The following is a 20,370-nucleotide window of genomic DNA, read 5'->3' as shown; positions in this document are numbered from 1 at the left end:
GATTCAGCCCTGAGTGCTCAGACATACAGTAGGCCTAGTGCGGTAGAGAATGTCCTGTGGGTAATCTGGGTATGGTGTAGTGAGACAGTGCAGTGCAGTACCTGGCAGTCTGCCATGAGGATGTGCTTGGCAATGATGTGGTGGTCTTTCTGAACGAGCAGTTCTTTGGCTCTCTTCAGCACACTCATCTCCAGGGGTTTGTTCTCTGCAGGCAGTAGCCTGGATTCAAACTCCCCCGGCCGGAACGTAGACGCGGTCTCCAACACCGGCCGCCGAAAGCTCCTCTCTTTCTCCTCTATCTCATCCATCTCTCCTTTCCTTTCTTGTTCCACCTCCTCCTCTTCGCTGCCATTTTCCAGTGCTTCGATGGCATGGTGGTAGGAGCTGCGGTCCAATTTGGAGCCATGGCTGCTCCTCTCACTCTCCTCTGTCCTCAGCCTCTCTACGTAGCTGTTGATATTGTTGTTGTTGTTAGGCTGGGGGCCCAAGCCTGGAGCCTGGAGCCTGTCCCACTCCGCTGGGCTGCAGGGGCTCAGCTCAAAGTAGTTCACCTCCGGGCTGCGGGGCAGGGGAGACTGGAGAGCCTGGATCAGATGCTGTTTCTTGGGCTTCAGTGGGGGAACAGGGGGACCTGGGTCTGGGCTGGCCAGAGGGGCCAGGGGCTGCAGGTGTGGAGAGTGGGGTATCCTCATGGTGGGTACCTTGCTGGGCTTGGGGGGCGGCTTGGGGCAGAGCTGGCTTTCTGAGCCCCGGATGGCCTCTCCGGCCTGGGTCTCAAAGGCAGTCCTCCTTGGCACAGTGGGACTGAGGGCCGGCTCACTGCCCGTCCTGAACACTGGAAACTGGGACCTAGGCTGATGCTCTATCAGCTGGGACTGGGGCTGGGGCCTGGAGCCTGGGGAGTGAGAGGTGACCATCATTACCTGAACCTGCAAACTGCAGCCTAGTACATACAGCTAGAGCCATGTCTGTGTTGTGTGACTGTGGAGCTGCTGTGAGGGCTGCTGTCTTTTATTCCAAAGACTCAGACATCAAGCACATCTATCTATTTCCATTTCAACTGTTATCTGCTCTGTAATCCTTTCAGAAATACATTTATCGCCATCCTTAGCTAATGTCACAATTCTCATTTCTGAGCTGAGGGTACAAAGCAAAGTTTTGAAGGCTTGTCGGGGCTGTAAATCCTCTGACAACAGGATGAGAGAGAGAGAGAGAGAGAGAGAGAGAGAGAGAGAGAGAGAGAGAGAGAGAGAGAGAGAGAGAGAGAGAGAGAGAGGAGAGAGAGAGAGAGAGAGAGAGAGAGAGAGAGAGAGAGAGAGAGAGAGGAGAGAGAGAGAGAGAGAGAGAGAGAGAGAGAGAGACGAGAGAGAGAGAGAGAGAGAGAGAGAGAGAGAGAGAGAGAGAGAGAGAGAGAGAGAGAGAGAGAGAGAGAGAGAGAGAGAGAGAGAGAGAGAGAGAGGAGAGAGAGAGAGAGAGAGAGAGAGAGAGAGAGAGAGAGAGAGAGAGAGAGAGAGAGAGAGAGAGAGAGAGAGAGAGACGGTACCTACCTATAGGAAGAAAGCTCTCTGACTGGTGGGTTTTGAGAGGCCACCGTCTCTCCTGAACGTGGTTCAGACACGCAGGCTGGCTTCCACACTTGTCTTTGTTCCTGATAGACAGAAAGAAAGAAACAGAGAGAGGTCAATTGGACTGAGCCCTTTAGCTACCAACAGAGGCACGTCCACTGGGCACACCACACCACTAACCCCTACTGAAACCTGATACATTGACGCAGTGTTTATGTAAAATGGTACTGTGTAATTTGATGGGGTATTTTTTGTCCTGGTTTGCCTTGGCATTGTGCTCAGAGGTTGGTATTCTCCATCCAGGCTAAACATCACTCCTTACTTACTTTGCCTCAGGAATGGTTTATTGTAGATGTATACTTATCTCTGTGACTCCCACATTAGTGTGACAAATTTGGAGTGCACGTGTTGTTTGCACGGTAGGATATACATGAAAATTATACAGATCCAATTCCATTTGGAGAAACCCCTGTATGACGGAATGTACAGTGTCTATATACAGTGGGGCAAAAAAGTATTTAGTCAGCCACCAATTGTGCAAGTTCTCCCACTTAAAAAGATGAGAGAGGCCTGTAATTCTCATCATAGGTACACTTCAACTATGACAGACAAAATGAGGGAAAAAATCCAGAAAATCACATTGTAGGATTTTTAATGAATTTATTTGCAAATTATGGTGGAAAATAAGTATTTGGTCACCTACAAACAAGCAAGATTTCTGGCTCTCACAGACCTGTAACTTCTTCTTTAAGAGGCTCCTCTGTCCTCCACTCGTTACCTGTATTAATGGCACCTGTTTGAACTTGTTATCAGTATAAAAGACACCTGTCCACAACCTCAAACAGTCACACTCCAAACTCCACTATGGCCAAGACCAAAGAGCTGTCAAAGGACACCAGAAACAAAATTGTAGACCTGCACCAGGCTGGGAAGACTGAATCTGCAATAGGTAAGCAGCTTGGTTTGAAGAAATCAACTGTGGGAGCAATTATTAGGAAATAGAAGACATACAAGACCACTGATAATCTCCCTCGATCTGGGGCTCCACGCAAGATCTCACCCCGTGGAGTCAAAATGATCACAAGAACGGTGAGCAAAAATCCCAGAACCACACGGGGGGACCTAGTGAATGACCTGCAGAGAGCTGGGACCAAAGTAACAAAGCCTACCATCAGTAACACACTACGCCGCCAGGGACTCAAATCCTGCAGTGCCAGACGTGTCCCCCTGCTTAAGCCAGTACATGTCCAGGCCCGTCTGAAGTTTGCTAGAGAGCATTTGGATGATCCAGAAGAAGATTGGGAGAATGTCATATGGTCAGATGAAACCAAAATAGAACTTTTTGGTAAAAACTCAACTCGTTGTGTTTGGAGGACAAAGAATGCTGAGTTGCATCCAAAGAACACCATACCTACTGTGAAGCATGGGGGTGGAAACATCATGCTTTGGGGCTGTTTTTCTGCAAAGGGACCAGGACGACTGATCCGTGTAAAGGAAAGAATGAATGGGGCCATGTATCGTGAGATTTTGAGTGAAAACCTCCTTCCATCAGCAAGGGCATTGAAGATGAAACGTGGCTGGGTCTTTCAGCATGACAATGATCCCAAACACACCGCCCGGGCAACGAAGGAGTGGCTTCGTAAGAAGCATTTCAAGGTCCTGGAGTGGCCTAGCCAGTCTCCAGATCTCAACCCCATAGAAAATCTTTGGAGGGAGTTGAAAGTCCGTGTTGCCCAGCAACAGCCCCAAAACATCACTGCTCTAGAGGAGATCTGCATGGAGGAATGGGCCAAAATACCAGCAACAGTGTGTGAAAACCTTGTGAAGACTTACAGAAAACATTTGACCTCTGTCATTGCCAACAAAGGGTATATAATAAAGTATTGAGATACACTTTTGTTATTGACCAAATACTTATTTTCCACCATAATTTGCAAATAAATTCATAAAAAATCCTACAATGTGATTTTCTGTATTTCTTTTCTCATTTTGTCTGTCATAGTTGAAGTGTACCTATGATGAAAATTACAGGCCTCTCTCATCTTTTTAAGTGGGAGAACTTGCACAATTGGTGGCTGACAAAATACTTTTTTTCCCCACTGTAAGCTCCTGGGTGCAAAGGAGAATGAAATTAACTTTATTGCCGTAATAAATCAGCTGCAGGAAAGCATCCCCATTGTACCACTGTAACACACTGACAATTCACCATGTCAAGAGCAGACAACCCTGAACCTACTTAGATAGCCTACTAACCTAAGCAGGTTCCCCCGCCCAAGGCTTTGGTCCTGGGTGTGTCCGTTCATGATGTTGAGGCTCAGACGTTTGGAGGTCTGGCTCGTCCTCTTGGGCAGGGTCAGACCGGTCTCTACACGGACACAGGCCACCCCATACTTCTCCTCTAGACAGCGCAGGGGTAAGGCCCTGTTGATGGGCTGGAAGATGATGGCTCCCACCACCTCCGTCACTGGCTTCCTGTTGCCAACGTAGTAGCGCACCAGGGCAGGCACGCTGTCGAAGCCCTCCTTCTCAAACAGGTACTGCACCCGAGAGTAGGCCTCGTTCATGGCCACCACAATCTTATTGATCTTGAAATGCTGCGGGCTGTTCTTCCACTGGCAGGTCAGGACGTAGTTCCCAGGGCTGGACAGAGAGTCCCGGATCAGGAAGTCCCCGTCTCTCTGGATCAGGTTCTCTGCCACCTGGACACCAGAGGACACGTGTTGAGCACACATACACAGAAACACATACACACAGGCATACTGTATAGCTCATACAGATGGCTGTATTTTCAATATCACACAGTTGGAACTGTGTCTAGTGTGTTTTCCGTTTGTCACACTTGTCTCACAGTTGGATTTGTGGCGACAGGTTTTCTAGTCCCTCTCACTGAACGGCCTCATTAACCTGCTTGGCTCACTGAATGTTTTCTCTAGGACTACAGTTACTGTACTGTGACATCCTGATACCTCCCAGCATGCTCTCTGAGCCCAGGCCACACCAAGCCAAACAGGAACTCATAGTCAGAAGGGTCAAGTGTCCAAGCCCCCAGTGTTGTGCAGAAACTCTCATACAGTGGTCCACACTCTTGAGCTTTATAATCAACTCTGTCATTTGAGTCCCGAATAGACCACCCTGTGTATTTGTTTTAGTTTCATTATTTGATTTGATTAAAATATAAGTTTGCTCAGTCTGTTTTTATTGAATGAAATGTTATTTGTGAATTATGCCAGTTAAAATAAATGTACCTCCTTTTTCTCCTCAATTTTGTAATATCCAATTGCGATCCAATTACGATCTTGTCTCATCGCTGCAACTCTCCAATGGGCTCTGGAGAGGCGACGGTCGAGTCATGCATCCGCCCAAACATGACCCGCCTGATTCCTCTTCTTAACACCCGCCCGCTTAACCCGGAAGCCAGCTGCACCGACGTGTAGGAGGAAACACTGTTCAACTGATGACCGAAGTCAGCCTGCAGGTGCCCAGCCCACCACCAGGAGTCGCTAGAACGCGATGAGCCAGGGAAAGCACCCCCGGTCAAACCCTCCCCTAACCCGGACGATGCTGGGCCAATTGTGCGCCACCCTATGGGACTCCTGGTCACGGCCGGTTGAACCCGGTTCGGTCACGGCGATGCAGTGCCTCAGTGTAGTGAGGTGCGTACTGGCGGCAGAGAAGTCAGGCGCAGGAGAGCGAAAACTGATTTACAACGGTGTCGTTTAATATCCATAAACCACCGTCAACAGAATACAAATAAATGGGTCAAACAAAACCCGGTAATAACAGCATACCGTGCACAAGCACTACAAGAAACAATTACGGACAAGGATATGGGGGAGAACAGAGGGTTAAATACACAACATGTAATTGATGGAATTGGAACGAGGTGTGGTGGAAGACAAGACAAAACCAATGGAAAATGAAAAGTGGATCAGCGATGGCTAGAAGGTCGGTGACTTTACCGCCGAACGCCGCCTGAACAAGGAGAGGGACCAACTTCGGTGGAAGTCGTGACACTCAGACTGCCACGTCACACGGCAGGCCACCTGTTTGGTTTTTGAACATGTCTGAATAATATTTTTTTAAATAATACAATTTCACAAAAACATTGGTCCGCACTCCAATCCGCCACTTATGTTATTCCTCCAAACATTTAATTACCTTACTATTTAATTAACTTAGTATTGAACTAAGTAATTATGTTTATATAATCATGAGTTGTAAGGTTAAGGGTTTCTAATTTGACTTTTTAAAAGCCCTCTTCCCAATGGGGCCGCAGTGACACTAGGAAGGAGCTTATTAAACCTGATTAGGACCACTTGGCAGCATGAATGCTGTTTTTCACTATTCTTACATAAAGTCTCTGTCCTACTGAGGAGGTGCAGGCTGAGCCGTAAAACTGAGCACAGCTGTGTGCGTGTGCGTGTGTGTTTGTGTGTGTGTGTGTACCAGTCTTATGCCACCCTGTCACGACTGCAAGGACAAGCTCAAAAGAGCTCAATTTCTTATTCAGGGTCCCATCATTTTACACACAAAGGCAATGCTTTGGGTTTATAAAGCCAGTCTGACGCCTTGAAAGTAATTTGATTTATACCTCATGAAACATGTTAAATCCATTAGCCATGCAATGTTGTTTATATATTTCTAATAGACATCTGTTGTGAATGAATTTTGTTGTGAAATTTGATGAGAATTGAGATGGACAGGGTTTTCAAACATTTGTGCAACTTGATTCTTTTTGCAATCTATGTCACTGTCTCACAATCCCATAGCCAGTGCAACTCGTTGATCTTTTTGAGTGACCAGTGTTTTCTGTATGACATACATGCATTGTGGCAACATTACTATCCCCGATGCACTGGCATGGAGAGAAACCTCCTCAATCACCTGAAGCCTGGGGCTGCTGATGTGTATTGTCTAATGGTAGAATGGGAGTGGACTGAGCTGGTCTTACTAGTTCTTGTTGAGAGACGCACAGTCTTGTGGGTAAACATGACAGTGTGTACCGTACCGTGTGCAGCTAGCCGGTGAGGAGAATTATAGAGGCGTGGTCAGTGCCAGATCAGTGAACCAGCGGAAGGCAATAACATAAGATGTCATTAATAAATGCCGTCGTGTCATCTGATTAAGACCTGTGTGTGTGTGTGCTGAGAGACAGACTGAGCATCCTCACTGAAGCTGAGGTTAATGGAAAGAGCTTTGTGGTCTGAGCTCTCAGTACTACAGTATGTACACACACAGACACAGTGTGTGTGTGTGTGTGTGTGTGTGTGTGTGTGTGTGTGTGTGTGTGTGTGTGTGTGTGTGTGTGTGTGTGTGTGTGTGTGTGTGTGTGTGTGTGTGTGTGTGTGTGTGTGTGTGTGTGTGTGTGTGTGTGTGTGTGTGTGTGTGTGTGTGTGTGTGTGTGTGTGCGTGTGTGTGTGTGTGTCAGGGCCACTCTGTTCTCACTGACAAGTTCTCAGTGACAAGCTCTTAGTGAGATACTGATGAAAGCACAAGGTTGAAATGAAGTCCATTTCAATGAACCATGCAGCGGGTGTCAAGCCTCATTCAGCCACGGTATGTCAAACTGACAGCCTCACACAATGGATTCAATACAGCCTGTGCTGTAGAACGGACCTGACAAGATAAATACTTATCTCTGTTGTTGACTTGTCCTTATTTGTGTGATTCTGATCTGGCTCAACCAGTTTCAGACAAGCTGCCAGAGAATGAATCTGCTCTGTGTACATAGGCACTCATTTGAGCTGAGCCCTGGGTGTGAGGATGTCATCAGTGTTCTTCCTCATCCCCCTGATCTGATCCTGCTGTGCTGGGATCTGTCACAGTCTGTCATAGCCTCCTCCTAAATCCCCACCCTCAGCCATGTAGCTTTCACTCTGCAGTCCACATTAAAGATAGCTCCCTTCTAAAAAGCTCTAGACACGCAGGGAGTTTTCACATATTTATGACAAGAACTGCCATACAAAGGGTCTAAGCTCCCTGAATCTCCATTCACACAGTAGTCCACAGTGACCAAACAAAGCATTGTGTGGGATGTCATTATTGAGACGTTTGATAAAGCTTAGAAAATGTTATGTCTGCCCAGCTGTCCTGCCCTGCGCGGGTATGCGGAAGGTTTTGCATGGTTGTCATGTTTTCAGAGCACCAGTGCATTTCACTGTCAGTCTACACCTGTTGTTTACGAAGCATGTGACAAATATTACTTTCTTTTATTTGCTGTGATTCCTCCAAAGGGTGGGTGACCAACAGGCAGTGCTGTGATTACTCTACAGGGTGGGTGGGTGACCAACAGGCAGTGCTGTGATTACTCTACAGGGTGGGTGGGTGACCAACAGGCAGTGCTGTGATTACTCTACAGGGTGGGTGGGTGACCAACAGGCAGTGCTGTGATTACTCTACAGGGTGGGTGACCAACAGACAGTGCTGTGATTACTCTACAGGGTGGGTGACCAACAGACAGTGCTGTGATTACTCTACAGGGTGGGTGACCAACAGGCAGTGCTGTGATTACTCTACAGGGTGGGTGACCAACAGGCAGTGCTGTGATTACTCTACAGGGTGGGTGACCAACAGGCAGTGCTGTGATTACTCTACAGGGTGGGTGACCAACAGGCAGTGCTGTGATTACTCTACAGGGTGGGTGACCAACAGGCAGTGCTGTGATTACGCTACAGGTTGGGTGGGTGACCAACAGGCAGTGCTGTGATTACTCTACAGGGTGGGTGACCAACAGGCAGTGCTGTGATTACTCTACAGGGTGGGTGGGTGACCAACAGGCAGTGCTGTGATTACTCTACAGGGTGGGTGGGTGACCAACAGGCAGTGCTGTGATTACTCTACAGGGTGGGTGGGTGACCAACAGGCAGTGCTGTGATTACTCTACAGGGTGGGTGGGTGACCAACAGGCAGTGCTGTGATTACTCTACAGGGTGGCTGGGTGACCAACAGGCAGTGCTGTGATTACTCTACAGGGTGGGTGGGTGACCAACAGGCAGTGCTGTGATTACTCTACAGGGTGGGTGACCAACAGGCAGTGCTGTGATTACTCTACAGGGTGGGTGACCAACAGACAGTGCTGTGATTACTCTACAGGGTGGGTGACCAACAGGCAGCAGGAATGACAGGAACCTGAATGAAATAAGTGTGCAGCTGGATACCCAGTCGTAGCTGTTGGCAACATGGGAACCCCTCCCCTCTCTGCATGCTTTCATTGGGCTAGTCATGTTTCACGGTAAGCCTCTCTCCTCTCTCAGCTCCATCTCTTTATTGGACTATCCTCTTTCACAAAGAGCCAGCGTGTGCCGCCGGCCGCAAAAAAATACATTATCAAAAATCCTTTGACTCAAGCTAAAATAAGGCTCATAATAAATCATTAAACAGCAGCTGAGTTGTTCCTCCAGAGAATGTGTGTGTGTGTGTGTGTGTGTGTGTGTGTGTGTGTGTGTGTGTGTGTGTGTGTGTGTGTGTGTGTGTGTGTGTGTGTGTGTGTGTGTGTGTGTGTGTGTGTGTGTGTGTGTGTGTGTGTGTGTGTGTGTGTGTGTGTGCATGTTTGTGTGGCTATTTACCACCACAAACCTATGCTGGCACTAAAACCGCACTCAACGAGCTGAATAGGGCCATAAGCAAACAAGATAATGCTTATCCAGAGGCGGCACTCCTAGTGGTGATTTTAATGCGGGGAAACTGAAATCCGTTTTACCTCATTTCTACCAGCATGTCACCTGTGCTAGAGGTAAAAAAAATCTAGACCACCTTTACTCCACACACAGAGACGCATACAAAGCTCTCCCTCGCCATCCATTTGGCAAATCTGACCATAAGTATATCCTCCTGATTCCTGCTTACAAGAAAAATCTCAAATCAGAAGTACCAGTGACGCGCCCAATACGGAAGTGGTCCGATGAAGCGGATGCTAAGCTACAGGACTGTTTCGCTAGCACAGACTGGAATATGTTCCGGGAATTATCCGATTGCATTGAAGAGTTTACCACATCAGTCACCGGCTTCATTAATAAGTGCATTGACTACGACGACGCCCCCACAATGTGACCATATGTACATATGCCGATTACAGGCAACATTCGCACTGAGCTAAAGGCTAGAGCTGACACTTTCAAGAAGCGGCACACTTATGAGAAATCCCTCTATGACCTCCCGACGAGCCATCAAACAGGCAAAGCATCCATATAGGAGTATGATCGAATCATACTACGCCAGCTCTGACACTTGTCAGATGTGGCAGGGCTTGCAAACGATCACGGATTACAGAGGGTAACCCAGTCGCGAGCTGCCAAGTTGACACGAGCCTACCAGACGAGCTAAATGCCTTCTATGCTCGCTCGAGGCACGCAACACTGAACAATGCATGTTCTGTACGACTGTGCTATCACGCTCGCCAAAGCCGACGTGAGTAAGACCTTTAAACAGGTTAACATTAACAAGGCCGCAGGGCCATACGGATTACCAGGATGTGTACTCAGAGCATGCACTGACCAGCTGGCAAGTGTCTTAGCTGATATTTTCAACCTCTCCCTGACCCTGTCTGTAATACCTACAGTACATGTTTCAAGCAGACCACCGTAGTCCCTGTGCCCAAGAACACCAAGGTAACCTTTGTAAATGACTTCTGTCCCATAGCACTCACATCTGTAGCCATGGAATGCTTTGAAAGTCTGGTCATGGCTCACATCAACACCATCACCCCAGACACCCTGGACCCACTCCAATTCGCATACCGCCCCAACAGATCCACAGATGACGCAATCTCTATTCTCTACTCCACACTATTCTCTCCCACCTTGACAAGAGGAGCATCTATGTGAGAATACTGTTCATTGACTAAAGCTCATCACTAAGCTAAGGACCCTGGGACTGAACCCCTCCCTCTGGAAGTGAATCCTGGATTTCTTGACGGGCCGCCCCCAGGTGGTGAGAGTGGGCAACACCACATCCGCAATGCTGACCCTCAACACGGAGGCCGTTCAGAGGTGTGTGCCTAGTTCCCTCCTTTACTACTTGTTCACCCACCATCATTAAGTTTGCTGATGACGGTGGTGAGACAGCCTATAGGGAGAAGGTCAGAGACCTGGCAGTGTGGTGCCCGGACAACAACCTCTCCGTCAACGTCAATAAGACAAAGAAGCTGAGATAAAGGGCCGAGCACGCCCCCATTCACATCAACTGGGCTGTAGTGGAGTGGGTCGAAAGCTTCAAGTTCCTCTGTGTCCATATCACTAAGGATCTATCATTCTCCAAACACACCAACACAGTCATGAAGAGGGTACGACAACACCTCTTCCCCCTCAGGAGGCTGAAAAGACTTGGCATGGGCCCTCAGATCCTCAAAAAGTTATACAGCGCCACCGTTGAGAGATTCTTCACTGGCTGTGTCAATGCTTGGTATGACAACTGCTCGGCATCTGACCGCAAAGCGCTACAGAGAGTAGTGCGTACGGCACAGTACATCACTGGGGCCGAGCTCCCTGCCATCCAGGATCTCTATAACAGGCAGTGTCAAAAGAAAGCTTTAGAAATTGTCAAAGACTCCAGCCACCCAAGTCATAGATTGTTCTCTCTGCTACCGCTTGGCACGCAGTACCAATGCACCAAGTCTGGAACCAAGAGGACCCTGAACAGCTTCTACCCCCAAGCCATAAGACTGCTAAATGGTTAGTTAAATAGTTAACCAAATATCTTCCCGGACTATCTGCATTGACCCTTTTTGCACTAACTTTTTTGACTCATCACATTTTCTGCTGTTACTGTTTATTATCTATTATGTTGCCTAGTCATTTTATTATATTGAGGTAGATGTACTGCCTCGTACTCCTGCACATTGACCCTGTGTACATTATATATAGTTACTCATTGTGTATTTATTATAACTTTTCTATTATTTCTCTATTTTCTTTCTCTCTGTATTGTTGGGAAGGGCTCGTAAGTAAGCATTTCACTGTCAATTTACATCTGTTGTTTGTTACGAAACATGTGACAAAGAAAATTTGATTTGATTTATTTTTGTATGTGTCTGTGTGTGTGTTACCTGTCTGGGAATGGCTCCATGGTACCAGGCGTGGCTGCATGGCTCCTCACTGGCCATTTTCAGCTCTTCCTCCAACTCTTTGCGTAGTTTCTCCGGCGGGCCCTCCATGATGTACTTGTCCCTGGAGAACTGCACATAGACAGGAACAACAGCTTCTTTCAGTACTGGGATCCTCACAGACATGGATGCTGCACTGAGAGGGCACACTGTGTGCACTGCACTGGCTGTCTGCTCCTGTCTGTGTGGTAAACCTTTTAAATGTAACTCTCCCTCTACTGTATCTACCTCTCACACGTTCTCTTTCTCTTTCTCTTTCTTTTTCTCTCTCCCTCTCTTTCTCTCTGTGTAAGCAATGTGTCATACATGGCTCTCCTCCCCTCTTTGTGTTCTGGGCTGTAATTTCCCAGAGCCACACCATGCCGAAGGCTGCAATTGGCGAGGGCTCTACCTGCCTCTGCTTTGACTGCTGTGTCATATCCTGGTCTCGTTGCCACGCCCCTCTGCCCCGCCCCAGCGAGAGGCCTCAGGGCGGAACACAACACACCTACCTCTACCTCCCTCACCTGACTGCTGTGACATACTCACTCATACAGAGTGCAGTGTGTACACAACCAATTAACTTATATTTGATTTTATTTGACAGAGTCCAGTATGCCGGGCTGTTGTGACACACTATGATTTACAAAACCTATCCTCCTTCACAATCAATAGACTTCACCTACACATTATTTTTTTAACCTTAATTTAACTAGGCAAGGCAGTTATTTTCAATGACGGCCTAGGAACAGTGGTTTAACTGCCTTGTTCAGGGGCAGAATGACAGATTTTTACCTTGTCAGCTCAGGGATTCAATCTTGCAACCTTTCGGTTACTAGTCCAACGCTCCAACCACTAGGCTAGCTGCTTGTCCTGAATTAGGTTTTGTAAACACATTACAAAAGGATTGGTCTGTTGTTGTGCAACCTCTCAGTCTGCCTGCAATATACCAGGATCTATGTCGATAAATGATCAGAGTGATACTGAAATTTCCCTCCTGTGGCGCCACTCGTGGGATTAAACCGAGCCTCAGTTTTCTACTTCATTAACTAGAGGTCCAGTAGACCCAGCCAGAACAACACACTCCATAATTATTTATAATTGTGTTGCTCTTTAAACGAACCCCCTGGATATGGCAGGCAGGATTAGACTCTGGAGGAAATTACTGTAGCCATTGTGTTATTTTTGGATGTTGGCACCAAACCTGCAACTTTCCAAAACACAATCAGAGGATTACTAGGGGCTGCCAAGACCTGGTTCATAAAGAGATGGAGAGGTAGAGGAGGTTGTGGGAGGAGGGAGTTGATTGGCTATTCAGCATTGACCCTAAGGGTGAGCGATGACCAATAGGATTATTGTGTTACATCAACTCAATACCTTTCTCCAGTGACCAATATTATACTTGGTTTTCTAATAAATTGTTGTTTGTGTACAACCTCTGCATTAACCTTACTTGCCTAGTGCCATCTTTGTCTCTGCATACTACAACAATGATCTTTCTGGGAATATTGACAATACAGATGAACATTGATCAACAACAATGATGTAATATGACAATGGCCTTAGGGACAGAAACTCTTCACAGCTGTGTTTTTCCCTTTAAGGGTCTGGGACAGGACAGGAACGTACAGTATCATATACCCATTTGCCCTCTTCTAAAATAGCATGAGGCCTTCTTGACATTGGCTAACTGTTAGGAATGTTCAGAATGCACAGTGTTTTGCCTATCTGACCACTTCCAGAAGCAGTGTGCCGAGCTTAACAGGCAATTTGTTTCCACTGTTTAACCCACAGCTAAATCTGTTAGACTGTGTTCACCTTCAACCCCAGAGAGAACATACGGAAGGACTGTAAATTTCAGTTTTCTGTTGTGGCCGACAGAATTATATGCCAAATAAAACTGAAGTAAGGCTCCAGGAAATTGTGTTTTATTTATGCGGGTAGAGGGGGTAAGCATCGGAAACTCAAGCTTGAGGTAATATGCAGCTATTTATTTTAGCAGGGTTGTTCCATGTCATTTCAGCAAGCCATGACACCCACCATCTCAGATTGTTCTGAAATAATTTCTGTAGTTTGAAACAGATAAGATTAGCATTCCTGCAACATTATTCTGTTGAAATATAATTTGATCTCTGAGAAATTTAGCTAATTCATTGCACCCAAATTTGCCATTTATAGGATTCATATAATATTCAATACATATAGTACCTAACATCTGATTTGGACCAAACGTGTTTCTAACAATGAGTAAGAGATGAATAATCCAAAGAAATTGTCACAAGCCACCCACAGACCCCACACGCCAATTCCACCCTAACAAGAGTAAACAGTATCAGTTCTCTATGTATAACAAGTAGTATGGAGCTGCGGCTCAGAGTATTATTTCTTCATCCTATGTAACGTATTCTCAGTGAATTTGGTGCTGTTTTCTTTTCCCTGTTCAGAGGAATTAGTCAGTGAAGTTGTTAGGGTTATGTCTCATCCTACATCCACCAGGTTCTGATAAAATGATATTTCAACCAAATCATGTGAACAGGAATGCTAATCGTATCTGTTTCTAACACATCAACAATTTTAGAACAATCTGAGATGGTGGGTGTTGAAATCATCTTTCTTGTGCTTTTTGAGGTGGAACGACCTAGCAGAGAGCTAATTAAGTGGACTGAATCACTGTCAGCTATGGGCTGCTGCTACTGTTTTATATCTGTATATATATTTTTAGTATATCTGTTCCATTGGAGAGACAGTGGGCCTGCTGCTCATCAGATTAAAATAGGTTTTATATGTTTCAAAGGCAAGTCTCAGACTTAGTTATGACCTCAGTACCCTATTGAAAAGATAGTCTAGGGTTAAACTTCCTCTAGTGAGGCTATGGGTGTCTGTGCCTGAGACTGTCCACGAGAGAAGACGAGAGAGCCTCATCTTGAAGCATAAGCCTATCCATATGCATAGCCTGCATGCTAAACTTAGATTGGTGGGCAATGTATGCAAGCAAAAGTCTTGTAAATGTCATGACAGTAGTAGTGAATATTCTTCTTACACTGCATCCTTCGCTGGCAGGCCGTGTCTCTCACTCTGCTTTACTGTGGAAGCTCACACATGCTTGCACAGACACACACAAACATACCCTGGGCGAGGGGAGCTGTCAACAGCCTGTCAGCCATGTGTGATTCCTGCACGGCCCAATGCTCCCCAAGAAACGTCCCACTAGCCCTGGGGAAGCTGAGGATAGAGAGAGCCGGCATCTCACAAACACATTCAAGCTGAGCCAGAGTCAGATATTCTATATCCTCGAAAGCTATAAGCCTAGAAGTCAAAACGAATGATAGAATTATCCATAGTGGTTGAAACAAGCTTAGCCTCATCACAGCAGTAAAGCAGTGTGAAGAGTTTTACAGGATCTCCAGGGGGATGTTACATAACTAGAGTCTAAATGTAATTAGCACAATAAAAAAATCCCTATCAAAATATGTCTGTTTAAGCTAGAGATATCTTTTTTTAAATGGACTGCGTCTCAATCCAGACCAGCAGCATACCACCCTGCATACCACTGCTGGCTTGCTTCTGAAGCTAAGCAGGGTTGGTCCTGGTCAGTCCCTGGATGGGAGACCAGATGCTGCTGGAAGTGGTGTTGGAGGGCCAGTAGGAGGCACTCTTTCCTCTGGTCTAAAAAAAATATCCCAATGCCCCAGGGCAGTGATTGGGGACACTGCCCTGTGTAAGGTGCCGTCTTTCGGATGGGACGTTAAACGGGTGTCCTGACTCTCTGAGGTCATTAAAGATCCCATGGCACTTATCGTAAGAGTAGGGGTGTTAACCCCGGTGTCCTGGCTAAATTCCCAATCTGGCCCTCAAACCATTATGGTCACCTAATAATCCCCAGTTTACAATTGGCTCATTCATCCCCCTCCTCTCCCCTGTAACTATTCCCCAGGTCGTTGCTGCAAATGAGAACGTGTTCTCAGTCAACTTACCTGGTAAAATAATGGTAAAATAAATAAAAATAAAATAACAAGTTCAAACAGGTGCCATTAATACAGGTAACGAGTGGAGGACAGAGGACAGAGGAGCCTCTTAAAGAAGAAGTTACAGGTCTGTGAGAGCCAGAAATCTTGCTTGTCTGTAGTGTCCGAACCATTTGGGCAACAAACTAATATGATCTCTCTATGGAAAGATGAGACTCTCACGAACATGATGACATTTTGCAAGCATCACGGGACTCGTATGCAGTCGGTACTGTCGATCTGCCAACTTCTGTCTCTAGTGTCCGAACAATTTGGGCTACACACTACAATAATATCATCGAAAGGTGGTACAGGGCAAACTTTTTTTAACAGTTAAAATGTTTTATGTTGGTAGTTTATCGGCAAAAAAGGGGGGATAAATATGGGTAAAAAAATATATGTACAGTACCAGTCAAAAGTTTGGACACACCTACTCATTCAAGGGTTTTCTTTATTTGTACTATTTTCTACATTGTAGAAAAATAGAGAAGGCCCTAAAACTATTAAATAACACATATGGAATCATGTAGTAACCAAAAAACAAATGAATGAAATTATTTTTTATATTTGATATTCTTCAAAGTAGCCACCCTTTGCCTTGATGACAGCTTTGCACACTCTTAGCAATGGCGATTGTGTCATCGGTGGATCTGTTGGGGTGCCATTGCACTGTACACTGCCCTATCCCACCTGGACAAGAGGAAAACCTATGTGAGAATGCTGTTCATCGACTACAGCTCTGCTTTCAACACCATAGTGCCCTCCTAGCTCGTCACTGAGTTCAGGGTCCTGGGTCTGAACTCTGTGCAACTGGGTCCTAGATTTCCTGACGGACCGACCCCAGGTGGTGAGGGTAGGCAGCAACACCTCCGCTACGCTGATCCTCAACATGGGGGCCCCCATGTACTCCCCTGTGCTCAGCCTCTCCTGTACTCCCTGTTCACCCATGACTGCATGGATACGCAAGACTATAACTCAGTCATCAAGTTTGCTGACGACATGACAGTGGTAGGCCTGACAATGATGAGACAGCCTACACGGAGGAGGTTAGAGCTGTGGCGGAGTGGTTCCAGGAAATAACCTCTCTTTCAGCATAAAAACAAAATAAGGAGCTGATCGTGGATTGCAGGAGACAGAAGAGGAAGCACCACCCCATCCACAATGACGGGGCCTCGCAAATGTCTATGGATGCACCATTGAGAGCAAGCATTCTGTCGGGCTGCATTACAGTTTGGTACGGCAACTGTGCCACCCTCAATAGCATGGCCAGGGTTTGGGAGTAACAGATTACATGTAATGGATTACAAAAAAACGGTAATCTGTTACGTTACCAACAAAAAGATTGTAATCAAATTACAGATACTTTAGAAAAACTACATGATTACTTCTAGGATTACTTTTAAATTCATAAAGGATGGTTGCGGAAAAAGTAGTTGACACCGTTCTGTTTTCTCAATGACATTCAAATCAGCATTGAAAAAAGGCGCAAGTTTAAATTTGCTTCGCCTGAGCGAGTCTGATCAGAAGTCACCGACAACTATGATGGCACACAATATGCTTTTGATGGATTGCGGGAAAAGAGCACGAATGGGCTTTTGTAAGCTACAGACCAGGCTTTCTTCCAATGGTGTTAATAATGTCGGTATCCAAAGATTATCCATCTTGAATAAAAGCCTAGGGGTAAGGACGACAGCGGTAGTCTAGCCTATGGGGCGATATTATTATTGATCTACATCGCACATTGATGTGAATCACACTACTGCTCTCTCATTTAGGTATTTGCGCCTTACATATTGTAGTTGTTGTGGATGGCTGTTCACAAATGTATATGTATATTTTAAACCAATAATGGTGGAATTGAAGAAGTTTAAGCTGCCTGCCTATCAATCTTTTTTATGTCCATAGGCCTAGCATACACATGCTCAAACTCACACACTTTTGATAGACTTAAACAGCTGCAAGTTATAGGTATATCAAAGTGTCACCAACAAAAATGTAAACAATAGGCCTATAGCAAATGCAGCATATGGCATACATTTTTCACATGCAAATAACACTTCTTTTTTTTCACGCAACCATCGGTAGTGCTCAAAGCACGCCATTCCATGTGAGCAACATTGTTTTTCAACTCGAAGCAATTAACCCAATCAGTCTTCCATGACAAAAAAATAAACAACAGAGTAGTAAGTACTTCATTTGTGTGTTATGCTCAGGTAAAACAACATTTCCACATTTCCTATTCTTGAAGTTCAAGGGGTTTTCAATTAATTGGAATGACTGGAAATCTGACAGACTTAAAAAAAAATGTAAACATATAGCAATGGGTTAGATGAAACCTACATAACCAACCTATAAAGTAAAATGCAACATCCATGTATGGCCAGCCAAGTAAACTCTAACATTGATTTATCCTGCAATAGAGGCCCTCCAGAGGATGGTGCGGTCAGTCCAACGCATCACCGGGGGCACGCTGCCTGCCCTCCAGGACATTTACAACACTCGTTGTCAAAGGAAGGCCACAAAGATAATTAAGGACCTCAGCTACCCAAGCAACAGTCTGTTCACTCTGCTACCATCTAGCAGGCAGAGACAGTACAGGTGCATCAGATCCAGGACCGAGAACACTGAGAAAAAGCTTCTAACACCATCAGACTTTTGAACAGCCATCCCTAGCCAGTTACCTGCCCGGCACTCAGCCCTGCACCTTGAGACTAATGCCCGCATATATAGAGTCATTGAACGCTGGTTACCTCGTATTCTGTTTATATACTGTTGTTGTATTCTCAACATAGCTCATCCTAATATACCTACTGCTCTACATATTATTTTATTTTCAGATGATATACTGTCTAAACACACCGCATATTTATGTACTTTTGGATTGTTATTTCTTGATGTCTTGTTTTGATTAGTCACGTATTTTTCAACAACCAACCAGCCAGAATCATATCTATGGCTCGAGCATTATCCTCTGTCACAGGCTTTGAGGCATCAACATGTGTCTGGGCACCGTATGTGTGGCATGTGTCAGAACTGTCCCGTGTCGTTGTGATAAAGACTCTGGCATGTTTTGGCGTGTACCCCCAGATGATACAACGGGTCAGTCGTTGAACTAAGTAATAAAGAGTATAATAAAAATGGACCCCCTAGAAAACAGTCAGTCTACTGCTTCAAATATCTTTCATCTGGACAGGCCTGAATAGTGTGCAATGCAATATTACATAAAATACCACAGCACAACATGGCCCTGAAATAACAGCACAACATGGCCCTGAAATAACAGCACCACATGGCCCTGCAATACCGCAGAAAAGGAAGCAAACATAGCCTATGGCCACTATGTCAATGATGTAATGTAAATCCTAAAAAATCTCACTGAAATAAAAAGTAGCTATAGCTCATAAAGCGGTGAAAGTTTTGCCCAGTATGGAAAAGTTCTCATCCTTCCATCTCCACCCATTGGGTATTTATACATGTCATGTATATATAGAGGCTTCCAATCCCAGGCCCAAGCAGGGGAGCACAGACTGAAATAACCACTGAGGGCACTGGCATTGTACTGAAGGATGGGCCGAGGCAGGGCAGGCAGGCATACTCTCTCCATGTTGTCAACAGTCTGTAGACCCAGCCAACACCCTTAAGCCACAAAATTACAGTGACCAGACACTCCATACCCAGACAGCAGCCTGGGAAAAGTATCTTTCCAGGAGCTGTTTGTCTTTGCTTCGGTCTTTCCTTTTTTCAATTCATTACATAATACTACCAAAGACCTTCAACCTCCATTCACACTCACAGAGCTTCTTCTCTCCCTTTCCTCAACACTTAGCCCAGTTGAATTAAGGCTGTTTCATAGCGGTATGGGGAACTTGACGCCAACTGAACACAGGAGGTTGATGGCATCTTAATTGAGAGAACGGGCTCGTGGTAATGGCTGGAGCGGAATCAGTGGAATGGTATCGAATATATCAACCACATGGTTTACATGTGTTTGATGCCATACCATTCGCTCCGTTCCAGCGATTATTATAAGCTGTCCTCCCCTCAGCAGCCTCCACTGCAACTGAAGTAGATTTTCTTGGCATCTCGTGGCTTTTCAACAGCACTGAGGAACCACTTTACAATGTTGAAGAATTACAGCAGGCCCTGGTTCACATAGCTGTCCATTGAGGAAATCAACTCTTAACCTGAGTTTAAAAATAGCTCTGGTATAATTACTCCTGAGGAGCCTGATGATACGATGGACATAGTTAATCCCTCCATCAGGGTAACTAAGTTTCCATTTCTGTTAGTCACATGTCTGTGGAACTTGTTCAGTTTATGTCTCAGTTGTTAAATCTTATGTTCATACAAATATTTACACATGTTAAGTTTGCTGAAAATAAACGCAGTTGACAGTGAGAGGACATTTCTTTTTTTTAGCCCACACAGATACAAGGATGCACTTTCATGCTAGGTTTAGGAGCTCATATTGAAACTTATAGAGGCCCCAACTGATGTATGGAACAATCTTAAAATGATTTACTATGGTTTAGATACAAGCATCATGAAACCTCTAACACAAATTAATTTGACTTAGTGATTTTTTTACCTTTCGTGCTTACCACTTTCTCCATGTGGTTTATTCCTTCACAGACTACACAAAATGATGATCTCTTCCTAAATATTCGGTCAAATTATACATTTTGTGTATGGTTTCCTAGAAAAAAGGGTGGCTCAACTTACC

The 20,370-nt window shown here is 45.5% G+C and overlaps 1 protein-coding gene across 2 annotated transcripts in view; it reads right to left on the bottom strand.

Moving 5' to 3' along the window:
* Positions 1-20,370, bottom strand: part of LOC129810583 (breast cancer anti-estrogen resistance protein 3-like) — a 70,895-nt gene that overhangs the window by 3,976 nt on the left and 46,549 nt on the right. For both annotated transcript variants that reach the window (XM_055861248.1, XM_055861249.1), the window contains 4 exons: positions 11,608-11,736; positions 3,819-4,264; positions 1,548-1,648; positions 102-895 (listed from right to left, as the gene is read on the bottom strand). In XM_055861248.1, coding sequence (XP_055717223.1) covers positions 102-895; positions 1,548-1,648; positions 3,819-4,264; positions 11,608-11,736 — 1,470 coding nt within the window. The remainder of the gene's footprint in view (positions 1-101; positions 896-1,547; positions 1,649-3,818; positions 4,265-11,607; positions 11,737-20,370) is intronic.

Source organism: Salvelinus fontinalis, chromosome 14 (assembly GCF_029448725.1).
Source record: "Salvelinus fontinalis isolate EN_2023a chromosome 14, ASM2944872v1, whole genome shotgun sequence".
In the NCBI taxonomy this organism is placed as follows: Eukaryota; Metazoa; Chordata; class Actinopteri; order Salmoniformes; family Salmonidae; genus Salvelinus; species Salvelinus fontinalis.
This window is presented reverse-complemented; position numbering and strand designations above follow the sequence as displayed.